General features: G+C 41.9%; 2 protein-coding genes across 2 annotated transcripts; one reads left to right on the top strand and one right to left on the bottom strand.

The window, feature by feature from the left end:
- Positions 1-6,597: 6,597 nt before the first annotated feature.
- LOC148841995 (serine protease HTRA2, mitochondrial-like) lies at positions 6,598-16,002 on the bottom strand. The gene is made up of 8 exons (XM_088919807.1): positions 15,586-16,002; positions 14,654-14,858; positions 13,279-13,473; positions 12,353-12,385; positions 10,489-10,597; positions 9,229-9,298; positions 7,353-7,448; positions 6,598-7,143 (listed from the first exon to the last, which is right to left on the bottom strand). Exons 1-8 carry the CDS (start codon positions 15,990-15,992, stop codon positions 6,978-6,980), a joined length of 1,281 nt encoding a protein of 426 aa, XP_088775933.1. The 5' UTR covers positions 15,993-16,002; the 3' UTR covers positions 6,598-6,977.
- Positions 16,003-16,122: 120 nt separating this feature from the next.
- On the top strand, positions 16,123-21,435 carry cox17 (cytochrome c oxidase copper chaperone COX17). The gene is made up of 4 exons (XM_088919161.1): positions 16,123-16,227; positions 16,764-16,911; positions 18,263-18,385; positions 21,023-21,435. Exons 2-3 carry the CDS (start codon positions 16,793-16,795, stop codon positions 18,345-18,347), a joined length of 204 nt encoding a protein of 67 aa, XP_088775287.1. The 5' UTR covers positions 16,123-16,227; positions 16,764-16,792; the 3' UTR covers positions 18,348-18,385; positions 21,023-21,435.
- The last annotated feature ends 570 nt before the right edge of the window (positions 21,436-22,005 follow it).

Here is a 22,005-nt window from a genome sequence, read left to right on the forward strand (position 1 = left end):
GAAGAAGGAAATTTTGAGTCATCCAAGTTTTTATGTCAGAGATGCAATTGGATAAAATAGAGACAGCCACATCAGTGTCAGGTTTGGTATAGATGTATATTTAATTATCATCAGCGTAGAAATGATAGCTGAAGCCATGTGATCTTAAAAGCTGACCAAGTGGAAACATGTAAATGCTGAAGAGCAAGGGGCCCAGTATTTAGCCCTGAGGAACACCAGACTTAACAAGACCAATTTCAGACCTATGCCCGTTAAGAGAGACAAAGTGACAGCGATCAGTGAGGTAAGACTTGAACCATTTGAGAACAGTGTCAGAAACTCCAAACACAGTCTCAAGACGAGAAAGTAGGATGTCAGAAACTTTTATGTCATTTGCCAAACCACTTTATACCATACTGTGTTGCGGGAAGCCAGAGCCTACCCAGCAAGCAACGAGCTCAAGGCAGGCTTCAACCTGGACGGTCCATCGCAGGGCAAGTGCAAGCCAGTCATACATAGGGAGAATTTGGAGGCCATGGTAAAGGGTGAGGGGGGTAAATTTGGCCCAGACTCTGGGATAACTCCCTACTCTTATCGATAAATGGCCACAGATCTTTAATGACCACTGAGAGTCAGGACCTCAATTTAACATCTCATCCAAAAGATGGCCCACCCACCGTCCCACTAACACCATTTTCAGCAATAACCCAGGAGTTCTCCCACCAAGGTACTGACCAGGCTTAATGCTGCTTAGCTTCAGTGGGTAGCCAGTTGAGAGCTGCGGGGTGATATGGCTGTTGGCTATTACAGAAACTATTACATGGAATTTAAAATCTCAAATAGGAGGTCATTACAGTATTTATGTAGGGAGTTGTGGGAGTATGGAACAAGCTACCTAGCCATGTTGTTAAAGCCACTAGTTGAAAACTTAGGTTTCTGCCTTATTATCTGCCCCTGGAATGTTTAACCACCCTTACTTCAGTTTAGGCGGTGATGCCTAAAACATGTTGGCTTTGTCCACTTCAGAGAGGATGACTGCTCCTGATGTAGGCCCATATTTCTCTTAATCCTTTCAGTAAACATGTCAGCGTCTGGGCTTTTTTAAGCATGGCTTGGGTCTTGAATGTGTACCCGCTTGTGTTTCCCGGTTTTTTTTCTGTGAGGCATCAAGAAGACGCTATGCATATGTTTACTACTGGGCAGCATGGTGGCAGTTTTCATTTACAGTTTACAGTTTCAAATGCTACTGTAGAAAACCGGAGTCATGGTAAAGCAATATTACAATTTATTTAGAGTTCATATAAAACATATTGTATATACCACATGCTCTGTTAAAACAAATACCAGCAATTCCAAAATGCTTGCATGATGTCATATAAAAAATAGAAACAATATGGGCAAATTACAGGAGTCTATTCTTGTATTCTAGTATTCAAACTTGTCAGGCTGGGCTCAAAATGTTTCCTGTTTTAATACCAGAATTCTTTACACAGTGGACATTTTCAGCTGTCTTACCTTTCTTAGCCACATTTTCTGCATTTGCCAATACAAAGTGCTTGACCTTTCACTTCTGAATTAGTAGTGCAGCTAGTAGTCATCAGTTTACTTCGCAATTCATATCCTTGCTGTAACTTTACCAGTAACAGATGTAAGATGGATAAGTCTATAGTTTCCTTCTTTAGGTTTCCTTTTCATGAACTTGCATGGATGACTGGGAAAAAAATCAAGAATAAAAAAAAGATCAAGGCTCAGGGCCATTACATTTGGATTTAATTATCCTCACCCCTATAAAGCCTGAGTATAAATCATGATCAGATAACTTTGCTACTGCTGCAGTTTTCATTTACACAGGGTGTGTTCTTGACTGGTATGGTAAAAAACAGTCTGAACACTGAAGTGTTAGGAGATGATAAAGCTATAGCTTATTATAATTATTATAATACGATATTGCTTTGTGAACTGTTTACTTTTTTTTTTTGCTTTACTACAAAAAAGTAATATTTTCCTATACCTGGACTTAATTGTTTTAGGGACCAATGTGTTTGAGCCTTTAACCTGGTTGTTTTTAATTAAGACCATCCTACTAATTCCTATTTTCCCTGTTTACAGTCTGCAAGCTCTACCATTTTCCTTCTTTATTCCACAGTCTGCTTTTCTAAAATCATAAACCCTGATCTCATGTTTTACAGCAGGGTCTATTACCTCTGCACCCTTAATTATATACGTGTTGTGTGAAAAGATTTAGTTAATAAGACCATCCTCCATAGTTGGTCAAGAAGCAATTGTTAACCATTTCGACCATATCATTTTCATCTGTATTCTTTACCAAAATATCCCAACTTCTCTGTGGAAATTTCAAATCTCCCAGTAACACAATATCACTTTTGCTGCATACCTTCCTGATCTCATCATACACAACCTGCTTGCGCTCATATGTTTATTTCATGACCTATTTCCTTTGACTTGTGTTATGCCCTGAGAAATCCTATTTTCTACTCTCTACTGATTCTGAACAGCCTCTACCCTCTTGTTTCAGTTCCTTAGCTTTGAGTTAGTTTTAATATAAAGTCCCACACCGTCACCTGCTTTATTCTGTCAAGAATAGCCAAGAACTCAAAGTGGCAGATGGAGAGGCTCGGCAAAGCATCTCGAGTGATCACACACAGAGATAGGTGAGTACAGTGGTCACCGACTTAACGTTGTTAAACACATACCCAACTAAATACTGACTTCCGCACTCTCAACATTCCTGAAGTGGCTGTACCAATACAAGTGGTCACTGAAATCACTAGGTGGAATAAACAGTTTTTGTCTAGCATGATCAAATGTATGCATGGAATTATAGAATCAAGTCATATACATACACATACAGTGTTATACTAATCTTTCCTGTTAATCTAATTAATAGAAACTGCTTGACTGTAAAGCAAAAACAGTGTTGAATTTGCTTTACCAATACTTTTGGAGTGCACTGTAAGCATTTAAGACTGAATGTTCGTTTTTTTTACTGTTGACCAGAGCATTTATCATCCAATGAGAATTTGTGAGTAGTTGTGGGCTTTCTGCATCCCAGTGCCCTAGGACGTTAAGCACTCATCAACTACTTTACATCATACTCCAATCAGTGCCCTTCTGGTTCAAGTGAAACTCATACCTTTTTCCACAAGAAAGCGTGCAAGCGTTTTTTCGTCTCACAATTTGTGTTAAATATCTATTCTTCCTTCTCACAGATTTCCTGTGAAGACCACTGGAGACGGTCTGCTCCTCCAGAAGTATAATACATATTCAATATTTGTTGTGCCAAATCATCAGCCTACATTTTCTCATGGCATTTATTGTGACATGGACTCTGATAATTGGATTCACACTGTCCGTACATCTGATACCTGACCTCCCTATCGCCTGTGCACACTGCACTGTCCATACCTCTGATTCCTGACCTCCCTATCGCCTGTACACACTGCACTGTCCATACTTCTGATTCCTGACCTCCCTATCGCTTGTACACACTGCACTGTCCATTCCTCTGATACCTGACCTCCCTATCGCCTGTGCACACTGCACTGTCCATTCCTCTGATACCTGACCTCCCTATCGCCTGTACACACTGCACTGTCCATACCTCTGATACCTGACCTCCCCATAGCCTATGCACACTGCACTGTCCATTCCTCTGATACCTGACCTCCCTATCGCCTGTGCACACTAGAGTGTCCATACCTCTGATTCCTGACCTCCCCATAGCCTGTGCACACTAGTGTCCATACCTCTGATTCCTGACCTCCCTATCGCCTGTACACACTAGAGTGTCCATACCTCTGATTCCTGACCTCCCTATCGCCTGTACACACTGCACTGTCCATACCTCTGATACCTGACCTCCCCATAGCCTGTGCACACTAGTGTCCATACCTCTGATTCCTGACCTCCCTATCGCCTGTACACACTAGAGTGTCCATACCTCTGATTCCTGACCTCCCTATTGCCTGTGCACACTGCACTGTCCATACCTCTGATACCTGACCTCCCCATAGCCTGTGCACACTAGTGTCCATACCTCTGATACCTGACCTCCCCATAGCCTGTGCACACTAGAGTGTCCATACCTCTGATACCTGACCTCCCCATAGCCTGTGCACACTAGAGTGTCCATACCTCTGATTCCTGACCTCCCTATCGCCTGTGCACACTGCAGTCCACACCTCTGATTCCTGACCTCCCCATCACCTGTGCACACTACTGTCCATACAGTGAGTAAATTTTGCTCCTGCGTGTCCTGGGGCTTGTCTGTCTTCTGTAAGGACTGGATAAGGGGGGACACACTTAGCTCAGGCAATTGACAAATTTAACCCTTTCAGAACCATTGCCCCCCCTTTGTGGTGTCCACACCCCTCCTGCAGCTGCATCTTACAGTCATCTCTGTCTCTCTGGTCCGATTGCTCCAGCTGCCCTGCTCGTGGCTGCACACAGTCGACCTGGAGGGCGTGCCAGCTAGTTCCTGCAACGGCTAAATCTGCACTGCGGTGGGGGTTCAGGCAGAGTTCACTAATGAGCTCTTCCGGATATCTCCATCCAAAAAGCCCCTCATTCAGCAGACGACAAAATGCAACAGGTTCATATTACTAATTCTTCCTGCCTTTTTGTTAAAACCCGCATATAACATCAATTTCTTAAATATAATTAATCCTGCCAATAATAGGCAAATAATACATAAAAGTTAGAAATATAATAACCTAAATAAAAAATAGAAATACTAAAAATGAAATCCACCCTTATTATGAACAATACATTTGAAATCAGAGATCAGCTATTTTTGTAGAACTGTTAGTTCTTGTAAACTACTTTTAATAATGTATAAAACTGTTAGTTTTTGTATATTACTCTAAAGTATGTATTTTTGTAAAGGGATTGCTGGGCAGTCAAATACAAGCACTTGCCATTACATTAATCAATGTGACTATAGACTGATAATCAGCGCTGCTGGTTAAAAGATTAACATTTTAGCTGAGGTGATAATGCCAAAACCGGGTGTGTTTAGTTACTAGACAGCCCTCCTCCATGTCTCAGCTGCATGCAGACGAGGTGCCAGCCATCAAAACCACACAGAAAATATAGGAGACAGGACTAAACAGAAATAAATACTCTGCAGTTACGTTCGACCACTGCAGAGCAATTTACTCCCGAGGTTAAGAATATCAGGTGTCTTTCCAGTGATCTGGAGCACTGCACCTGCTCTCAAGTAAAAATTGCAGTTGTTACTTTTTAAAAATAAATAGAAAGTGATAAAATTGTTACAGAAGTACTATCTTGTAAATACTTTCTGCGGACCAATTCCAGAACCACATTTTGAAATGAACACAATTACAGATTTGAACAGGACAATTTGAGGAAGTTATCACAAAGTTTTAAGGTACCTGTGTTCGGGATTGTACAGCAAATGGCCAAAATCATGTCAATGGATAAAAAAATAACTGTATAGATCATGAAAAACATTTAAAACTGAAAAAAGGAGGCATTCCTTTATCTAAGTAGTTCAGGTGGGGAGCTGCGTCAGCATGCGTAGGCTGCAAAGGAACAAGGAAGAGGTTTATTCCCTGCTGTAAAGAGAAGAAAGGAACATTTCGGCTGTGGAGCCCTCTTCAGGTGTGGACAGCACAGCCAAAATGTTGTTTCTCTTTCTCCTCTTTTCAGCATAAACCTATTACTTGTTCCTTTGCATTCCTTTACCTAATGTGCTGTGGAAGTCTGTGAGTCAATAAATACCCTGGTTTCTTTCAGGAAACAACTGGATGAGATCTTTAGATCAATTAACTACTAACTACCAAACAGGCAAGGGGGGCACACAGCCTCACCTGATCTGTAACCTTTCTTATGCTCATATACGTCCATTTAAGGGGTGAAAGCTCAAAACTGGAGTAACAACTAAGTTTATCACAAGCATTTTCATTAAGACCACTAGTGTATTTAATTAATATCAATGATGTATATATCAAAACAGATGGATCTGAAAAAATGGCAAGGGCATTTAATTAATGTTTAGTGACAGCAGAAGTCTAGCCAAATACATGCCATGCAGTTTGCAAAAACTAGCTGTAAAGATATGAACAAAAATACTTAATATGGAGAAGTTACCTGTGTTGGACCTATGGTGATGTATAGTTAAATGTGTAGAATTTAAATTTAAGGGATGTTTTGTTAAAAAAGCACAATCCATTCTTGCTGCTTTATCAATAAGTTTCCTCACTTAAAGGTTTGAGGAAATTCCTACACTTTCAGATTCACATAACTGAATCATTTTAGTATTGAAGAGAAAAAACGTGATTCAAATATTCCAAAACATCAAAGGCACTGACAGATTTAACCCTTTCAGAACCTACAGTGAAACTTCAACCTGAAGACCAGAAGTTGAATCTATGGGGAAGTGCATTTAAAACTCAGAACAGAAGTTGTTTTTTTCTACCCAGAGGGCGGTGGGAGTACGGAACGAGCTACTCAGCCATGTTGTTGAAGCCGATACGCCGGCTTCTTTCAAGAAATGACTGATGAGAGCCTCAGATCAATTAGCAACTGGCAACCAAATTGCCTACAAAACCACTTGTCAGTCACGTGACAAAAATATTGAGTCAAAACCAAATACATTTATTTTTTCTTACTGTTAAAGTTATTTAGGCAAATGAGAAAAAAAACACTCTTGGATCTTGAATATTTACCATGGTGAATATTTTCAACACTGTGGGTCTCACAGAAAACATACAATTCTATTACGCATGAGACAGTGGGAAGACATGGTTTCTAATCTTGATCATATTCATTAAGGCTAAAGCAAGACCACATTCATAAAAAATTGAAGTCCAATGCATCTCCAGTTCCAGAGCAAAAGATATGAAGGGAATTAAAAAATAAGTCTTTTTCAGGCGTTTTTTAACACAAACATTCTTAAATAACATCCGCCAAGTGTTCTTGCTACTTGATGAAGTGTCCTGCCGAGCTCATGAGGTTTATTCTGTGACCTCGGGAGTCATGTGCAGAATAAGCAGGTCGTCTTGTCTTTTCACGACCATGTTAATGCTGTCCGAGGTGCGCACTGCGTTGTAGATTTCTTCCGCTGTCTTCACCTGCTTGCCGTTGATCTCCAGCACTACATCGCCTGGTTTCACGCCAGCCCTGGGAGACAGCGATGGGAAGAGGGATAAACTAATGATGATCAATAAGATGGATTACAGAAGAAATGGATCGGGAAGAACATCTAAAACCCAATATCGCTATGGTTGCGAGATATGATGGCTGGGAGACTTCTCTACTTTCCAAAACATCCAGCTCGCAGCGAGCAGGGACACATGGCCGGAGTCGCCGCTCCCATCTCACAGACTCACCTGTACGCTGGCGAACCCATGATGACCCTGTGAATCAAGACCCCATGGGTCACGTCTGGGAAAGTGGGGTCGCGGAGCTTCAGTTCGGCGATGATGCTGGGAAAGAGACAGCAGAAGGCAGTGCGGACCTCTTTATTTTCTAGCACGTCATCTCTAACTACTCCCCCCGTCAACAAAGGAAACACCGCACCAGGCAGTTTGTGAACCCGGTAACACTGGGCGATTCTGCTCATGACAGCATTTGGCTTGTCACAGGACGGTTGAGCTATTTTCAGTCTCACTCCCCCTGCTTTATAACACGGCTCGTGACTAATCCGCAAAAGGATCCATTTTTGCAGCTTTAAAACAGTTTTTATTAAAAAAAACAATTACAGGGCAGTAGTACTGGCCTTGTGGGAAGGGGTGGCGATTGTAGGCTCTGTTATTTTTCTGCTTAGGCTGTTACTTGCATTGCTAGCCAGTGACACTAACATTTGATCTACAAGCAGGACTGAGTGCATGAGAAGGCTCCCAGCGGAGTTAGCAAAGCCCTGTGCACTCGAGCTTGCTCAATACTGTTCCCCCTCATCACAGCGGCTGAGTCTGCTGCGGCAGGACACTCGTGACAGCCTCAGCAGAAACGAGAAGGAATGACCAGTTAAAATGCTTCTGAAAATAAAAATAGCAAGTTCCGCTCAAGTGACTGGCACCAGTCAAAATGAAATCCAGCTTTACTTATCTTCAGGTACGTCTGAGGTTATACAGATTTTTAAAAATGAAGGGTTATTAATGTGCCTTAAAAATTGTTTAAGGGTACCGTACAGTACTCACAAAAGCTCTCAAAAAGGCAATAGACATTGCACAACTGTTTGGTGGAAATTTAACTGAAGTTAACTAAGAATAAAGAGGTTTTTTTAAAGCCAGCACTTACACTGTCAAACAATGGGTAATGGAAAAACCTTAATCAATTCCTACATGCGAGATATATTTATTGGGTATCAAAGAAGGGGAAATCTAACAGATGAAAACGACACTCAAAATGAAAACCACTTTCGTCGTACCACTTTCATTCTGACAAGACTGAGGCAATATTTGATTTTTTTCTTACCTAATATCGCATACGTAATCGGAAAAAAAGGAGGAAAAAAGTACACAAGAAATATAGCACCATAATTTCAAAACATAAAGCAAGGAACAAATACCTGTGATCGCTTTGTCAGATTATGGGAATCCGGATTGACAGCTCAGAAGCTGCTCTGAGGTGCAACCATTAGTGTCACATACAGAGCGATGGGTCTAATACTGTATCATCACGATCAGTACTGAAATTTGTGGGAGAGAGCTAAATAAAATGTAAAAAATGCACAGAAACATACCTGCAAGTTTGTACATTCTTCACTGATACACTGATAAAGACAGTAATTGACAATAATTGACAATATCTGCCAGGTTCTATATTTAGTACTAATGTATTGCACAATTACTCTAATTTTTATTAATGACTTGTAATTATATTTGTGTGCTTAAAGTATGCCATTTAGTTCCTATTTTAAATAATTTCATTAGATTTTTAACGCACACATTATTTGCAATACAGGCTATGGCAATATTTTTTGTGCTATATTTAAGGCTGTGTTCTTCGTATACATATGTGCCATTTTCAAAACAGTTTGGTATCATAAGTACAAAAGTGGAAAATACCAATTTGATTTAGTAAAAGATATAAAAATATCTCTATGTGGAAAAACAAAGATAGATCTATGAGAAGTATGAGCATGGTATTAATAACTGAGAGTAAGGATTTGCCTTTATAAATAGAAAAAAACTGATTGTATTGGCAATCGATGTTAAAATGTTGCAGAAAATATTATCACTTTTACATGGAAGTGTATCCTACCTGGGAGTTAGTGTCAGCATCATCACACCCACATAGCGACGCTTCGCTTCTGATTCACCAAACCAAGATTCTGGAGGAAAACCACAATAAAATAAAATGAAAATCCTTAACATGTCACAGAAGCACCCAGCGCAGAACAGAAGAGATGAAATAGAAGTATGTAATAGTTTACAGTCACAACATTCCAGTCAGATCCAGTTAAGGACTTCTCTCTAACACAGTCCAGTAACAATACCGCTGCAGAATAAAAGCACCGAACACACCACACAGGAGGCACACAGCACACACGGGACAAACACCAGCGAACATGGAATTAGGATGATCCCGTGATGTGGGGCCTACAGAGCTCCACAGCTCGTGGTTTCTTGCTTTGATTCCGATTTGGAGTACTTTCTGCGTGGAGTCTGCGTGTCACCCCCGTGTCCATGTGTGAGTTTGTGGCTGGATGTTTCCGAGTTGGACTCCTGCAGTCCGATGACATGTTTTCCCAAGTTAACTGGGAATGTTGTCCCCCTATGCTTGACAGAGTATGTGCACTGTAAGCTTGTGCCCTGTAATGGACTGGCAGCCAAACCTGGTGCCTGTGCCTGCCAGGCTAATCTCTGGTTTTAAGGACCGTAATTACTAAAAACAGGCAGATGGATGTTCTCAGAGGTCAGAACCTGTGAATACTGTATCATATCTAAGTAACACCAGGGACCAAACCTTTGGGTTTCAACCCCTAAAACACTTACATTTCCAGCCAGGTCAAAGCTACGAGTTTAATTACCACTGCTTTACTGAGGAACCACAAGTGGGCGTAGTTTTACAGTATTTTGCCCAGACCTCTCCTTTCTTCAGCTTTTAGGAACAGTACATTTAGAGATCAGCACTACACTTGTTGTTGCAGTTCTGTGTGATTCTTCTTAGCCTCTGATAGTTAATTTCAGGTTTATTGAGGAACATGGTCTCCATTTCATATTTGTTTCATGGCTGTTTTCACTTAGTAATAAGACCTGGCGCTGAAAAGATCATGTCCCTCAAAAAAAGAGTTCTAACTTAACAAAGGTTTCTGTGAAATCTGGGGAGGAGGTATTTTAGCTCTTGGGAATATGCCAGCGCTCAACACGAAGGGTGAACCGAGATGAAAGAAATACTGGTACGTCCTGTCCTAGTGACTGTGCCGTTTACCAAACCCCCAACTTAGCTGTAACCTCTCATTCTTCCCAAAGCCTTGCTCAGACTGCTCCGAGAGAGAACAGCCGGGACCGAAGGACTTACTCTTCCTTTCCTCTGTGCTGTTGAGGAAATGCTTCACATGGTCTGAAGGAATGGCAAAGGAAATGCCTGCTGTCACTTTCATGGTGTTGATACCAATCACCTCCCCATCCTGGAGGCAAAATCAGAGGCAGTCAGAGTGGCTGCAGTGTCATTATAACAACTGTAGCTACAGAAGGTCCACTAAAGCAAGCGTGGACACACTCGGCTGTCTATCATACTGACCTCCAAACTTCCTACCACCAGGACTAACCCTCTCAGTTGGGCGAGCTACTTTGTCTTCAGTAACACATAATTAAAACTGGGACCAGACTCACTAAAGTTCAGGATTAAAATAACTCGTAGTGAGAAGGACTCAAATGTATTACAATATGCTACGGCCTGGTTAAAAAAACTTGTCCTCTGCAGTTTTTTTTTCCATTTTTCCCCCTCATTTGCACTAGCTTGGAAAATCAAGAAAGGACAAGATGACTACAGAATGACATCCCAGCAGCGCCAACTTAACTAGTTCATGTCATGCCAAATACAACAGAAAGCTTTAAGAAAACGGAAGTAGGCCATATACCGTACAGGAAAAATTTTACATTAAATACTGACAGTTTTCTTGAACTTTGTGTGGGAATCATACTAGAAAACGTTTAGTACAAGATCTAGTATGGGCAGCACAGTGGCAATGCTGCCTCACAGGCTCCTGGGATTCACGGTGGCCTGCGGTGCCTTCTGTGTGGAGTTTGCATGCTCTCCCCATAGCGACATGGGTTTTTCCAGTTTCCTCCCACTTAACTGGCATCTTTAAATTCACCCCTAGAATTAAAGTATATGTGCCCTGCAATCGGCTGGCATCCTGCCCTGGATATGTCCTGCCTTCAGCCCGTTCTGCGCCTTGACCTCACGTTGACCTGAGCCATTCAGGATCTAAAAACTGGGTCGAGGGCTGGTTTTCAGGTAGATGTCATAAGGTGGACGGATGCTTTTATGAGCAAGCCAATGAAAAAACTAAGCAAAAACTTTAAAGCATCATGATTTGCATTCCAGTCACTTGAACCATTTTGTTACCTTGTGCCTGTTTACATACAGTTTCAAGGAGGCGTGATCCACATAGCCCGAGGGATCCCACAATTTCACATTCGTGAGTCACAGAAATAAAGCAGTATGGTGACCTCTTAACTCCCATTCGTTTCCCTTCTTAGCTTTGTTTCTTTTATTTTCCACAGTTTTATTCCTGGGAATAACTATTTCTGTCACATGTCTCTGTGTTTATTACTTATGGAAAAAAACTAAAAATAACCTAAAGGGACAGTATAGCACCTTGAGATTTGTGGGATCGACTGTACTATATACAAGTATATCCTACTTAAAACCTACTTAATTGCTGGGAGTTATACAGGATTTCTTGGAAAGACTTGAATTCTTCATCACGCTACTGAGTAAGAATGGAGGGGCCTAGCGCTATGCACTTAGAAAAAAAATCTGCTAAAATGATAAAAGTAAATGATTTTTCAGTGTTTTAATCCAAAAGTAACAAATGAACATTTTTCCCTGTGACCTTTACATGTGATTATTTTAAAAAATGAATATAACTCATTATCATGTCCTTTCAGTAAAATGCGATGGCTAGCTGGGTTTTTTTTCCCCAAGATTGTGTTTCTGTTCTTTGCATTATGACTTTGCAATTAATTTACAACAACAAACTGGAGCATTTATAACAAGGTTTTAACCGGCAAGCTCTGAAAAAAAAGTTTTTTAAAAAAGTCATACACTGTTTTCTGAAAGGGACTTTTGGGTTGTTCATTGTCTCTGAAAGACAAGCTTAGGCAAATCCGGAACAACATCACTAGTGTGAAGGCTGTGAAGTTTTGGGACTTACCAGATTGATGAGTGGCCCGCCAGAGTTTCCAAACTGCAAGACAGTACAACAAAACATGTTTTTCAAAAACGGCAACAAAACAATAACAAGCACAAGCCTAGATTTAAAAGATAAATGATGCATTAAGTTTGTGAGTCAATAAAAACATGAACTATACAATTCGTAAGTGTGAAACAAAAACGTAAAAGAAACGATAAATACCTCTCACTGTACAATAAACAGTAGCTATGTAAACACTTCAAGAATTGATTTAAAAAGAGAGTCTTTATTATCCCCGAGGGTGAAAGTTGTTTTACTGCAGCAGTGTTGGTGTACAGACAAACAGGAAAAAAAAACACGACAACAACAATGATACACATACATAGAAAGTCAAGTGTTAAGTAACGATATGGCTACAGGTATGAATGATTAAGTCTATTGGGTTTGGAGCTGGGGAGTCGGTATCTGCGTTCTGATGGGAGTAACTGGAAGTTATTAAACAAGGGGTGTAAAGAATCATCACAGATGGATTTTGCTTTACGTAAAACACGTGTATGACAGATGGAGAAGAGGGCTGGAAGATCAGCCCCAGTGACCTTCGGACATATTTTCACCAGGCTGCCCAGTTTGTTCTTGCCTCTCAGATTCAGGCAGCCAAACCAGTAGATCAGGGTAAAAGTTAGAACAAATTCAAGGTGAAAACTAACCCATTGTGAACTAAAACCGAGGACATGAATGTGAGGTGTAAGGAATAAATGAAAACAAAGAGCAAGAAAGTTGAGCAGGCTATGAAAGGAAAGGGCCCAATATCAACCCACGCTCCTGAGCCACAGTCGGGGTTGTTTACTGACGGGTGCTTTCTGTAGAATTCCCCATGTTTTTGCTGGTGTGACAACCTTCCGAGTCTGGGCAGAGGCCTACAGACAGCTGCACGGCGCAGGACCTACGTCGATGGCAGCGTCCGTCTGGATGTAGTCCATGTTGGTGTTGGAAAGGCCCAGCTCCCGGCTGCCTCTCTGCACCGAGCTCACGATCCCGGATGTGATAGTGTTGCGCAGAGCAAAGGGGCTTCCCATGGCGACCACAAACTCCCCCTGCCGCACCTCCGCAGACACACCCAGGGGCAGAGTCGGGAGGGGGTGCTGCAGAGGGGGAGACACCCATTACACACCAGCTGACAGAAAGGGTGGGGGATTTGTCTTCCTCAGCCACCCTGCTGTCCACAGGACTTGAAGGGATGACATTTGATCGACCAGCGGTGAAAGAATAATAAAGCAAAACCATTTCATACTGCCGGTGCTTTTCAAAACTCGCCTCTGCACAACCAGAGAAACACCTGGCAGTAATTCTGAATATAACAGCGCTCTCCTTACCGTACTGTATCCAAAAGATTCACAGTTCATATTTCAGGTCAGCACAGGAAGGTGACAGAAGCAATTATATTTAATTTTGGAATCTTTTAACTTTTGCAATATTGGTGCTTTGCGGTCTGACACTCATTTCTTTATACAAACAAGATCTTTTCCATTCTAGTGTTGCTAGTGTTATCCTAGGGGTGGCACAGTGGTGCAGTAGTTAGCGTTGCTCTCTTGCAGTGTCAGGGACCTGGGTCCAACTGGGGTGCGGTCTGGGTGGAGTTTGAATGTTCCCCCATGGTTACATGGGTTTCCCCCAGGGGCCTACTGGTACAGGTATATACTGGCATTTCCCTTCTGATGTTGACTAAAACATAACTTTCTCTAAGCAGGCTCCTTACACTGCTCTGCAACATCTGTTCATGGATTCAAACCAAAGGAATCTCCTCTTTGTCAGAACAGGTTTTTCTGACTTCTATTGTTTAAACCATGTCATCATGACCTACTTTTCACGACAAAAAGATATCGCTACTTTAGAAAAGGCGAATTCTTCCATTACACCACTAAAGGCAGGCTACACATTGCACCATGCATGTAAATGTTGTGTGTTGGTAAAAATGTATACACCCCAAAAAAACACCTTGTTTTTCCACCAAAGCAAGAGAATTAAATCATGCAAGAAGAGAGCCATTAAATAATAGGGAAAGCTGACCATCTTTGTACCCCGTATTGTCTGTCTGCGAGCTATTCTTCTGGGACGCTTAAAGTGTGATTCCTGCTGGGAACTTTCACAAAACCTGCCCATTCAGGAAAACCAGCAGACCATAATGCTGGAAACACAGATCTGTGCCTTAGCTGTGAACACAGATTGGCAATACCATAGACTTTCATAAAATAGTTTTTCAAGTCATGCAAATGTCTGTGTACATATAAAACTGACCAGCTCAGACCCTGTTCCCCTGCCTACCTTTGCATTTATCTTGATAGTGGCGATATCTGCTACCTGGTCCACATCCTGCACGACCGCGTTGTACGTCTCACCATTAGCCAGCTTGACTCTCACTCCTCGCTTGTTGGCCACCACATGAGCATTCGTTACTATCAGCCCATCCTGGCTGATGATGAATCCCGAACCGTTGGAGATCGGAATCTCTCTGCGTGTATACGGGTGCCTAACACAGAATAAACACATGCAACATGCAAGCAGCAACTGTCACAAGCCTTAAAGAAGCCTCATCTTTGACTATAACGGTTTCTGACCTCTGCTGACCGCAGAGCACAATCCAGTCCAAGCAGACATAGAGAATCTTCACCTTTGAGTAGCAGGGCAACATAAGAGGTGGTCTCAGGGGCTGGAATGATGCTGTAGAATCACTGCTGAGTGACTGCTCTAGCAAACCATTTATCTGTGACACACAGAGTTCAGCAGAAACTCTGCTGCGAGTATGCAGCAGGCTGTATGAAGGTAAACACCATGCTTAAAAAAAAAACAGCACAACCTCGTTAGAATGTCTCACAATCAATCCATGTCGTTTTTGTAAATCAAATTACTCACAGGTGTTTAGGCTGTGACATTCACAAGAAAACCGGTGTTTCATGTGCAGTGTGCTCACACGGTAAAACATTGTTGTTGTTTTTTACGTTTTTAAAATTGCACTCCCATTTGTTACGAGTTTACAACAGTACAAGATGACTACTTAAAACTGGGAGTTATATTATTCGGCTCAGGGTAACACTACAAAACACACACAGAATGCTAATGAAAACTTTTAGAAAACCTGTAAAGACTTTGAGAATTTTTTTGAAGACGGTTCTTAATTTGAAACTTGTGATTTACAGTCACAGACCGAACAGCTGATCCGTCTTGCATATCTAAAAACCTACAATTGAATTTCTTACCTTCCAACAATCTCAATGTAAACAACTGCAGGCGCCGACTTTTCCACGACATCTGCAATGAAGTTGTACGTATACCGGGGACTATCCGGTTTGAACGGGGTAGCACACTGCGCTACTGGCAGCAGATTATGGAGGGAGGCGCCGGTAAAACGGATCCCCAAAGGACTCGTCCCAGGTGATGACTGATCCTCTGAATCTGCCCTGGAGTACAGCAGAGCAGCCCCTCCGATCCCCAGACCAATAACCCAGGCTGTCCTGCACCGACCAGTCCGATTACAGCCATTGCTCCAGTTACTGGTTTTCTCCCGTACTTGATCTCCGGGAGTGTGCCCCAGCGCTCGTAGAGGAAGACGGGAATCCTGCAGGCAATTCCTGAACAGCCGAAGCAAGCGACTGGAAGCCGCCATGTTGGCAATTAATTCTGTGACTTCACGTCAGAAAAATCTGTTTACGATAGTCCTCCTGCATTGCATTTTGGGAGATGTATTGAAGAATGTTCCACTGATCTGTTTGATCTGGCCCGGGGGAGGCCGCTATAAAACTACATACCCCAGGAAGCGCCGAAGTTTAAGTAAAAACGTTTGATCTTATGCAAGTAAGGACACACGTGAAGTAGCAGTCGTCCGGAAGAGGTGAAATAAAGTAAGGGGAGCATTAATATCGATTGGTTTTAAGTTGTACTTATTGTGCAGATTATTGTAGTACTTAATTTATTCTAAAGTACCTTTGCAAAATACGTGAAGGGCGATATTACGTTTGAAACTTCTTACGTTACGGGGTTGTAACTTTGCTACATAGTTATAGTTACGAGATTTGTAATAAACTGGGCAGTTTACATGATCTAAGAGACATTATCAATTTATTTAAATGGACGGCAGTGGCGGTATTTGAATAGTGCAGCTGTTCCTTATGAAGTTAACTTTTTATAGATGTATACTGTATTCTGCTAATTTGTAAAAGTGTAGAAGCTTATAAACGCACAGCCGTACAAAATAACGAATTGTGTTGCAGAAAAATGCGAAAACAAAGTCGATCCCTGCGTTTCAGTATATTTTGGAGCTCATTGTGTGAAAAACGAAAGGAATAAATGTAGCAAAAAAAACTTGGCGAGATTATTACTTCCTTATATTTTGGATGTCGGCCTAGTTTAATTCCTCCTTTTGTATTTGACCCCCGAGTTTCCGCAGCAGGTACCCAGAGGCCGAAGATGTCGAGTTTATCGGCAGCAAGCTGCGACTCCACTAAGGATGTGACGGAGCCGCAGGAAAAGAAGCCCCTGAAACCGTGCTGTGCGTGTCCAGAGACCAAGAAGGCCCGGGACGCCTGGTGAGGACACTGCCCTTCCTTCTCAGTCTCCCTTCAAGCCCTTCAATGATTGTGGGTTCTACAGGGTTGTAGTTTTTCTGAAGTGTGCTGAAGTATTAAGAAAACCCTTTTTTCTCCAGATGAACGTTTTACTTAAACTCTGCTTTTTATTTTCTGGCAGAATCTGCCATTTTCGCTGCACTGGCATGGAAGTGCTGGGTTTAAAGAAAAGTTAAAAAAAAAAGTTTTTGTAGACCTGGAAGAAACCTGGAATACGTCGCCTAAAGATGCCCATGGATATGGACACGAAAAGTCTCCCAAATATGTAGAATATATTAGCTGAGCTTGATGAATGACACTGAAAAATGTTTTTCCTGAACTTTGTTGTTACGGGAATCGGTCGCTATGCATGGTTTAGTTCTGCCTGAGTGACGGACTGGAATTAATTGAGTTTGGCCTTCATAACTTGACGTCAACTGGAAGCTCATCAGTTGAGTGCTCCCCCAGGCAATTTATCAAAAACAACGCAAACCTTACTTTGTACTGTAGTCTGTCTCGTGCAGGACTATGCATTTGGTTGCCAGACATCTTGTGTTATGCTTTTACTGACCACTCTTGGTTTTTTCACATTTCCTGCAACACTGTTTTTGTACTTTGGGGTTAGAAATAATCAGCACTGATAAGTGCATTTTATGCACCAAATAAAAGGAAAATGTGCACAGTAACTTGTAAAACCGCCAGTTTCCAGCACAGAATGTCCAGGTATGCGCAGCGCCATGTTCTGTGATTCAGAATAAGGCAACAAAGCTTCTGGTGATTTGTGTGACTCTATGACATTGTAAACAAGAAGGCTCGTGAATACATCTCTTCTAATCTGATAGAAATATTGCTCTAGATTTTAAGACTGTTTTGCAGACAAAGACTACTTGTTAACTCTGCCTGCAGATCACCCTGGAACATTTCTGTGGTGAACTAGCTGCTGCACAACCTGTAATTATTCCATTGTACATCACATGAATTAGTCGGTACAGTGACTAGCGAGCAGGAAGGGTCACTTCACGTCACAATTCAAGTGAGCTCTCGCTCATGGTGAGACCGGGGCTTTGCAACAACGGGGCCAGTTACAGGAATTTCACAAAGTTCATGATTTTGTGCTTAATTTGAAATTTGTCGTTTTTTTTCTATACTGTCAATGAATTTATTTTGTTACCGAGATTTAATGACTGGTCTGAGAAATTGGGACTGCAGTTGCCCTTTAAGTGGTTGTCCAGACTGCGTGCTTCAAGTGTTCCTGAGGTTTGTGTAATAATGAAAGGCACTTGGAGGCTGATAAGGGTTTTTCTCATGCTGGTGTTCCTGTGTGCTTTTTCAGCATCATGGAGAAAGGTGAAGAAGGCTGCAAAGATCTGATTGAGGCTCACAAGGACTGCATGAGGGCACTTGGATTTAAAATCTAATTACGTTTTTCAGGGATGTGCGTGACTGAGTGTTTGTGGTAAGTTTTGATCTGAAGTACTGGGCCAAATCCCCCAGTCTTGTTAATAAAGCCTTGCTTGCCTATATTTAATGCAACCTCTCATATTAACATACGGTGTGCCATTGCTCAGTAGTAATAATGAATGTATTTATATAGCGCATTTCATCCCAAAATATCCCCAAGAGTTTTACACAAAAGAGGGGTAACGTTTTATCCACCACTCAAGTGGATCACCCATCTGGGGGGTGCGCGGTTACCATATTAGCTTGAGGTGGGCTAGATAGTGCACATCCGGAGGGGAAGTTAGCCAGGACACTGGGGTTAACAAGGAAGAACCTGAGTTTAACGTCTCATCTGGTAGTCAGCGCCTCCTATAGCACAGCGTCTCCAGACGTGGAAATTGGATGCCTGGAAATTCAGATCGAGGGGGATGAGCACCACTTACTGGTCCTTGGAGGTCTTCCACCCCTGTACTGACCAGGCCTTACCATGCTTAGCTTCAGAAGTCTGGCTCTGCTGTTGCTACATAGATCACTTATTATTATTATTATTATTATTATTATTATTATTATTATCATCACTTTATTAACCCTTTACAATTTCGGCATTAGGAATTATCTTTTCGCATACCCCAGCTTGCTCTCCATGAGACACACAGACACACAGACAGGGAGAGAGCCTGAGGTCAGAGCGCAGGGTCAGCCATTGTACGGTGCCCCTGGAGCAGTTCGGGTTAAGGGCCTTGCGCAGGAGCCCAGCGGAGTAGGATTCCTCTGCCGGCTGTGGGATTTGAACTGGCAACCTTCCAGCCACAGGGGCAGATCCTGAGCCCCAGAGCCACCGCTCTGCCCCTAACTTGTCAAAAGTAACATTTTTCTAAATGACGCCTGTTACCACAGAATCGGAATTTCAAGACAAATCAGAATCTGGTTTTAAAGTTGATTAATAATTACCTTTGTTCCATTTTAAAAATGATAAACGGTTAGTTGTGCTCATGCGTACGGTGCCTGTTGAAAGTTTTCACATTTTGTGGCCCAACAGCCTGAAATCAAAACACATTAACAATTTATTTTACCTTTATTTGCTCACTATAGCACACAACCCCAAATGCAAAAGGGTATGAGCATGCAGCAATATCACTCTGCAACTCACAACTGGCAGCCCACTGAAGCTCAGCAGGTGTGAGCCTGGTCAGTACCTGGATGGGAGACCTCCTGGGAAACATTAAGGCTGCTGCTGGAAGAGGTGTTAGTGGGGCCAGCAGGGGGCGCTCACCCTGCAGTCTGTGTGGGTCCTAATGCCCCAGTATAGTGACGGGGACACTATACTGTAAACAGGCGCCGTCCTTCAAATGAGATGTAAAACTGAGGTCCTGACTCTCGTGGTCATTAAAAATCCCAGGGTGTTTCTCGAAGAGAGGAGGGATGTAACCCTGGTGTCCTGGCCAAATTTCCCATTGGCCCTTACCAGTCATGGCCTCCTAATAATCCCCATCTATGAACTGGCTTCATTACTCTGCTCTCCTCCCCACTGAGAGCTGGTGTGTGGTGAGCATTCTGGCGCACTATGGCTGCTGTCGCATCATCCAGGTGGGGCTGCTTACACTTATATAGCGCTTTTTTGGACAGGGTTACGCCGCTATGCCCTGGGATTTTCAATTTTCAATGACCACAGAGAGTCAGGACCTTGTTTTACATCTCATCTGAAGGACGGCGCCTGTTTACAGTATAGTGCCCACGTGGACCACAGGGTGAGCACCCCCTGCTGGCCCCATTAACACCTCTTCCAGCAGCAACCTTAGTTTTTCCCAGGAGGTCTCCCATCCAGATACTGGCCAGGCTCACACCTGTTGAGTTCCAGTGGGCTGCCAGTTGTGAGTTGCAGGGTGATAATGGCTGCTGGCAATAAAGACTGATATAATTGCCTGCAGGTCCTTCATAGTTGTCATTGAATTCTTGGGAGGCCTCTCTGACCAGCCTCCTCCTCTTTGCTCGTCATCCATTTTGGAGGAATGACCAAATCAAGGCATGGTCTTGGTGGTGCCATGTGTCTTCGGCTTCTTGACCATGCTCAAAGGGATATTTAAAGCCTTCAAAATATTTCCATATTCATCTCCTATTCTGTGATTTTCTGCAACTTTATCCTGGAGGCCTTTTGATAGCCCCTTGTTGCCTATAGTTCTCTTTGAGATGCACCACACAGCAGAGGAGAGCTACAGGAAGAGCTGATTTTACTCTGAATGAATCTTCACAATCTCTACAGTTGAACATACTGTAGGTGTGGAGCCTAAGTAGCTTAGTGGGTGATTTAGAAAGCAATTTTTAAGCCAGGGCTAATTTACCTTTGCTGGTACTAAGGATGTGTATACTTATCCAACCATTTTTCTGGGTTTTTCCATTTGTACTTGCCAGAATGTTTGTAATGCACAACCTCCCAAGTGAAAAACAAAAGTGCAATGTATTAATAAAGGATACATTTTTATTCTGATTTGATGTTTTGATTTCAGCTTTGTAGGCCACAAAATGTGTTATTTTGGAAAGGGTGTGCCAACTTTCTGTATGCACTGTAGATGTGGAGCTTGATTACTATAACATGGTGTTGATCAGCTGTTGAATCAGTTCTAATCTGTGGTTAATTTTTTTTCTGCCTCTTTAGTGTGTTTTTGCTGGCTGGTGTCGCTGAGCTGCTATGGGGAGGATCTTCTGAGCTTTATTTATTTTTTCACTGGAACAGAAGATGGCGTTAACTATAGAGGGTGTTCTTTTCTGAATGCAAAGTTTATTTTTTTGAGAAATTGTTTCTTTTCAAAAATGCTTGATTTTATTTAAAAAAAAACAATGGTTTCTGATTTTTCTGCCTGTTCGACCTTTTAATTATTTCCTTTGAAGAAGGTTTTGCAGTTTAGAAATGAGTAAGGGTTTATTCCTTTTTGTTGTAGTTTTACGTTGCATCTGTTGGCTTACTGTTCAATTTGTACATGTAACCATTTGAACTAAAGTAATACTGTTCCGTACATGTGGGATGGACTATACAAAAACTTTTAACTATTTTAATAAAAAAAACTTGCCATAGTGATGTGAAAAGGGGAATTTGTACCTTTAGTGATTTTGTGCTCTAGGAAACCATATTCAACTACTGAATTCAGTATCTGTAAAGTTAGAGAGTTGAGCCAGTGTGCAAATTTATGGCTCTACTCATGTCACGCGATAAACGAGGATAAATGAAGTATGAATACTCATTACTATTTAGGAGCTCCCTCTACTATCACTTCCATAATAAAATATTAGGAATGTTGTTTAAGTGATCCAAACGGAATCTTAATGTATATCTTTGCGTACAGAAACTGTAGTACTTTATTGCTGGCACTCTTAAGGATATAGCAAATGATTTCAGATATTGTGTGCTGGAATCTGGTTGGCAACAGCTGCTTCTGCAGACATGATGTGCTGCTTTAAATAGAACAACAGGCATTCTAAATCGGCACTTCCAACTAATCTGAATCCTTATCAGAGCAAGATCCTGCTCTCTTAAAAGGAACAGTCCTTGATATATAGTTAAGAAATTACATTGTACTTCTTGATAATGGTATACCTGTAACATTGAAGTAGTTCAGGTGGGTAGCTGCGTCAGCATGCGTA

This window comes from Atractosteus spatula, chromosome 1 (assembly GCF_055471065.1).
Source record: "Atractosteus spatula isolate fAtrSpa1 chromosome 1, fAtrSpa1.hap1, whole genome shotgun sequence".
Taxonomy (NCBI): Eukaryota; Metazoa; Chordata; class Actinopteri; order Semionotiformes; family Lepisosteidae; genus Atractosteus; species Atractosteus spatula.

Bases quoted from the DNA above. Each gene is read 5' to 3' on its own strand.
- LOC148841995 (XM_088919807.1), bottom strand. From the start codon at position 15,992: ATGGCGGCTTCCAGTCGCTTGCTTCGGCTGTTCAGGAATTGCCTGCAG. The intron at 13,474-14,653 runs GTAGGCAGGGGA...CCCCCTCTGCAG, and splicing joins CTATCAAGATAAATGCAAAG to CACCCCCTCCCGACTCTGCC. The intron at 7,449-9,228 runs GTAGGATACACT...TCTCTTTCCCAG, and splicing joins ATGCTGACACTAACTCCCAG to CATCATCGCCGAACTGAAGC.
- cox17 (XM_088919161.1), top strand. From the start codon at position 16,793: ATGTCGAGTTTATCGGCAGCAAGCTGCGACTCCACTAAGGATGTGACG. The intron at 16,912-18,262 runs GTGAGGACACTG...GTGCTTTTTCAG, and splicing joins AAGAAGGCCCGGGACGCCTG to CATCATGGAGAAAGGTGAAG.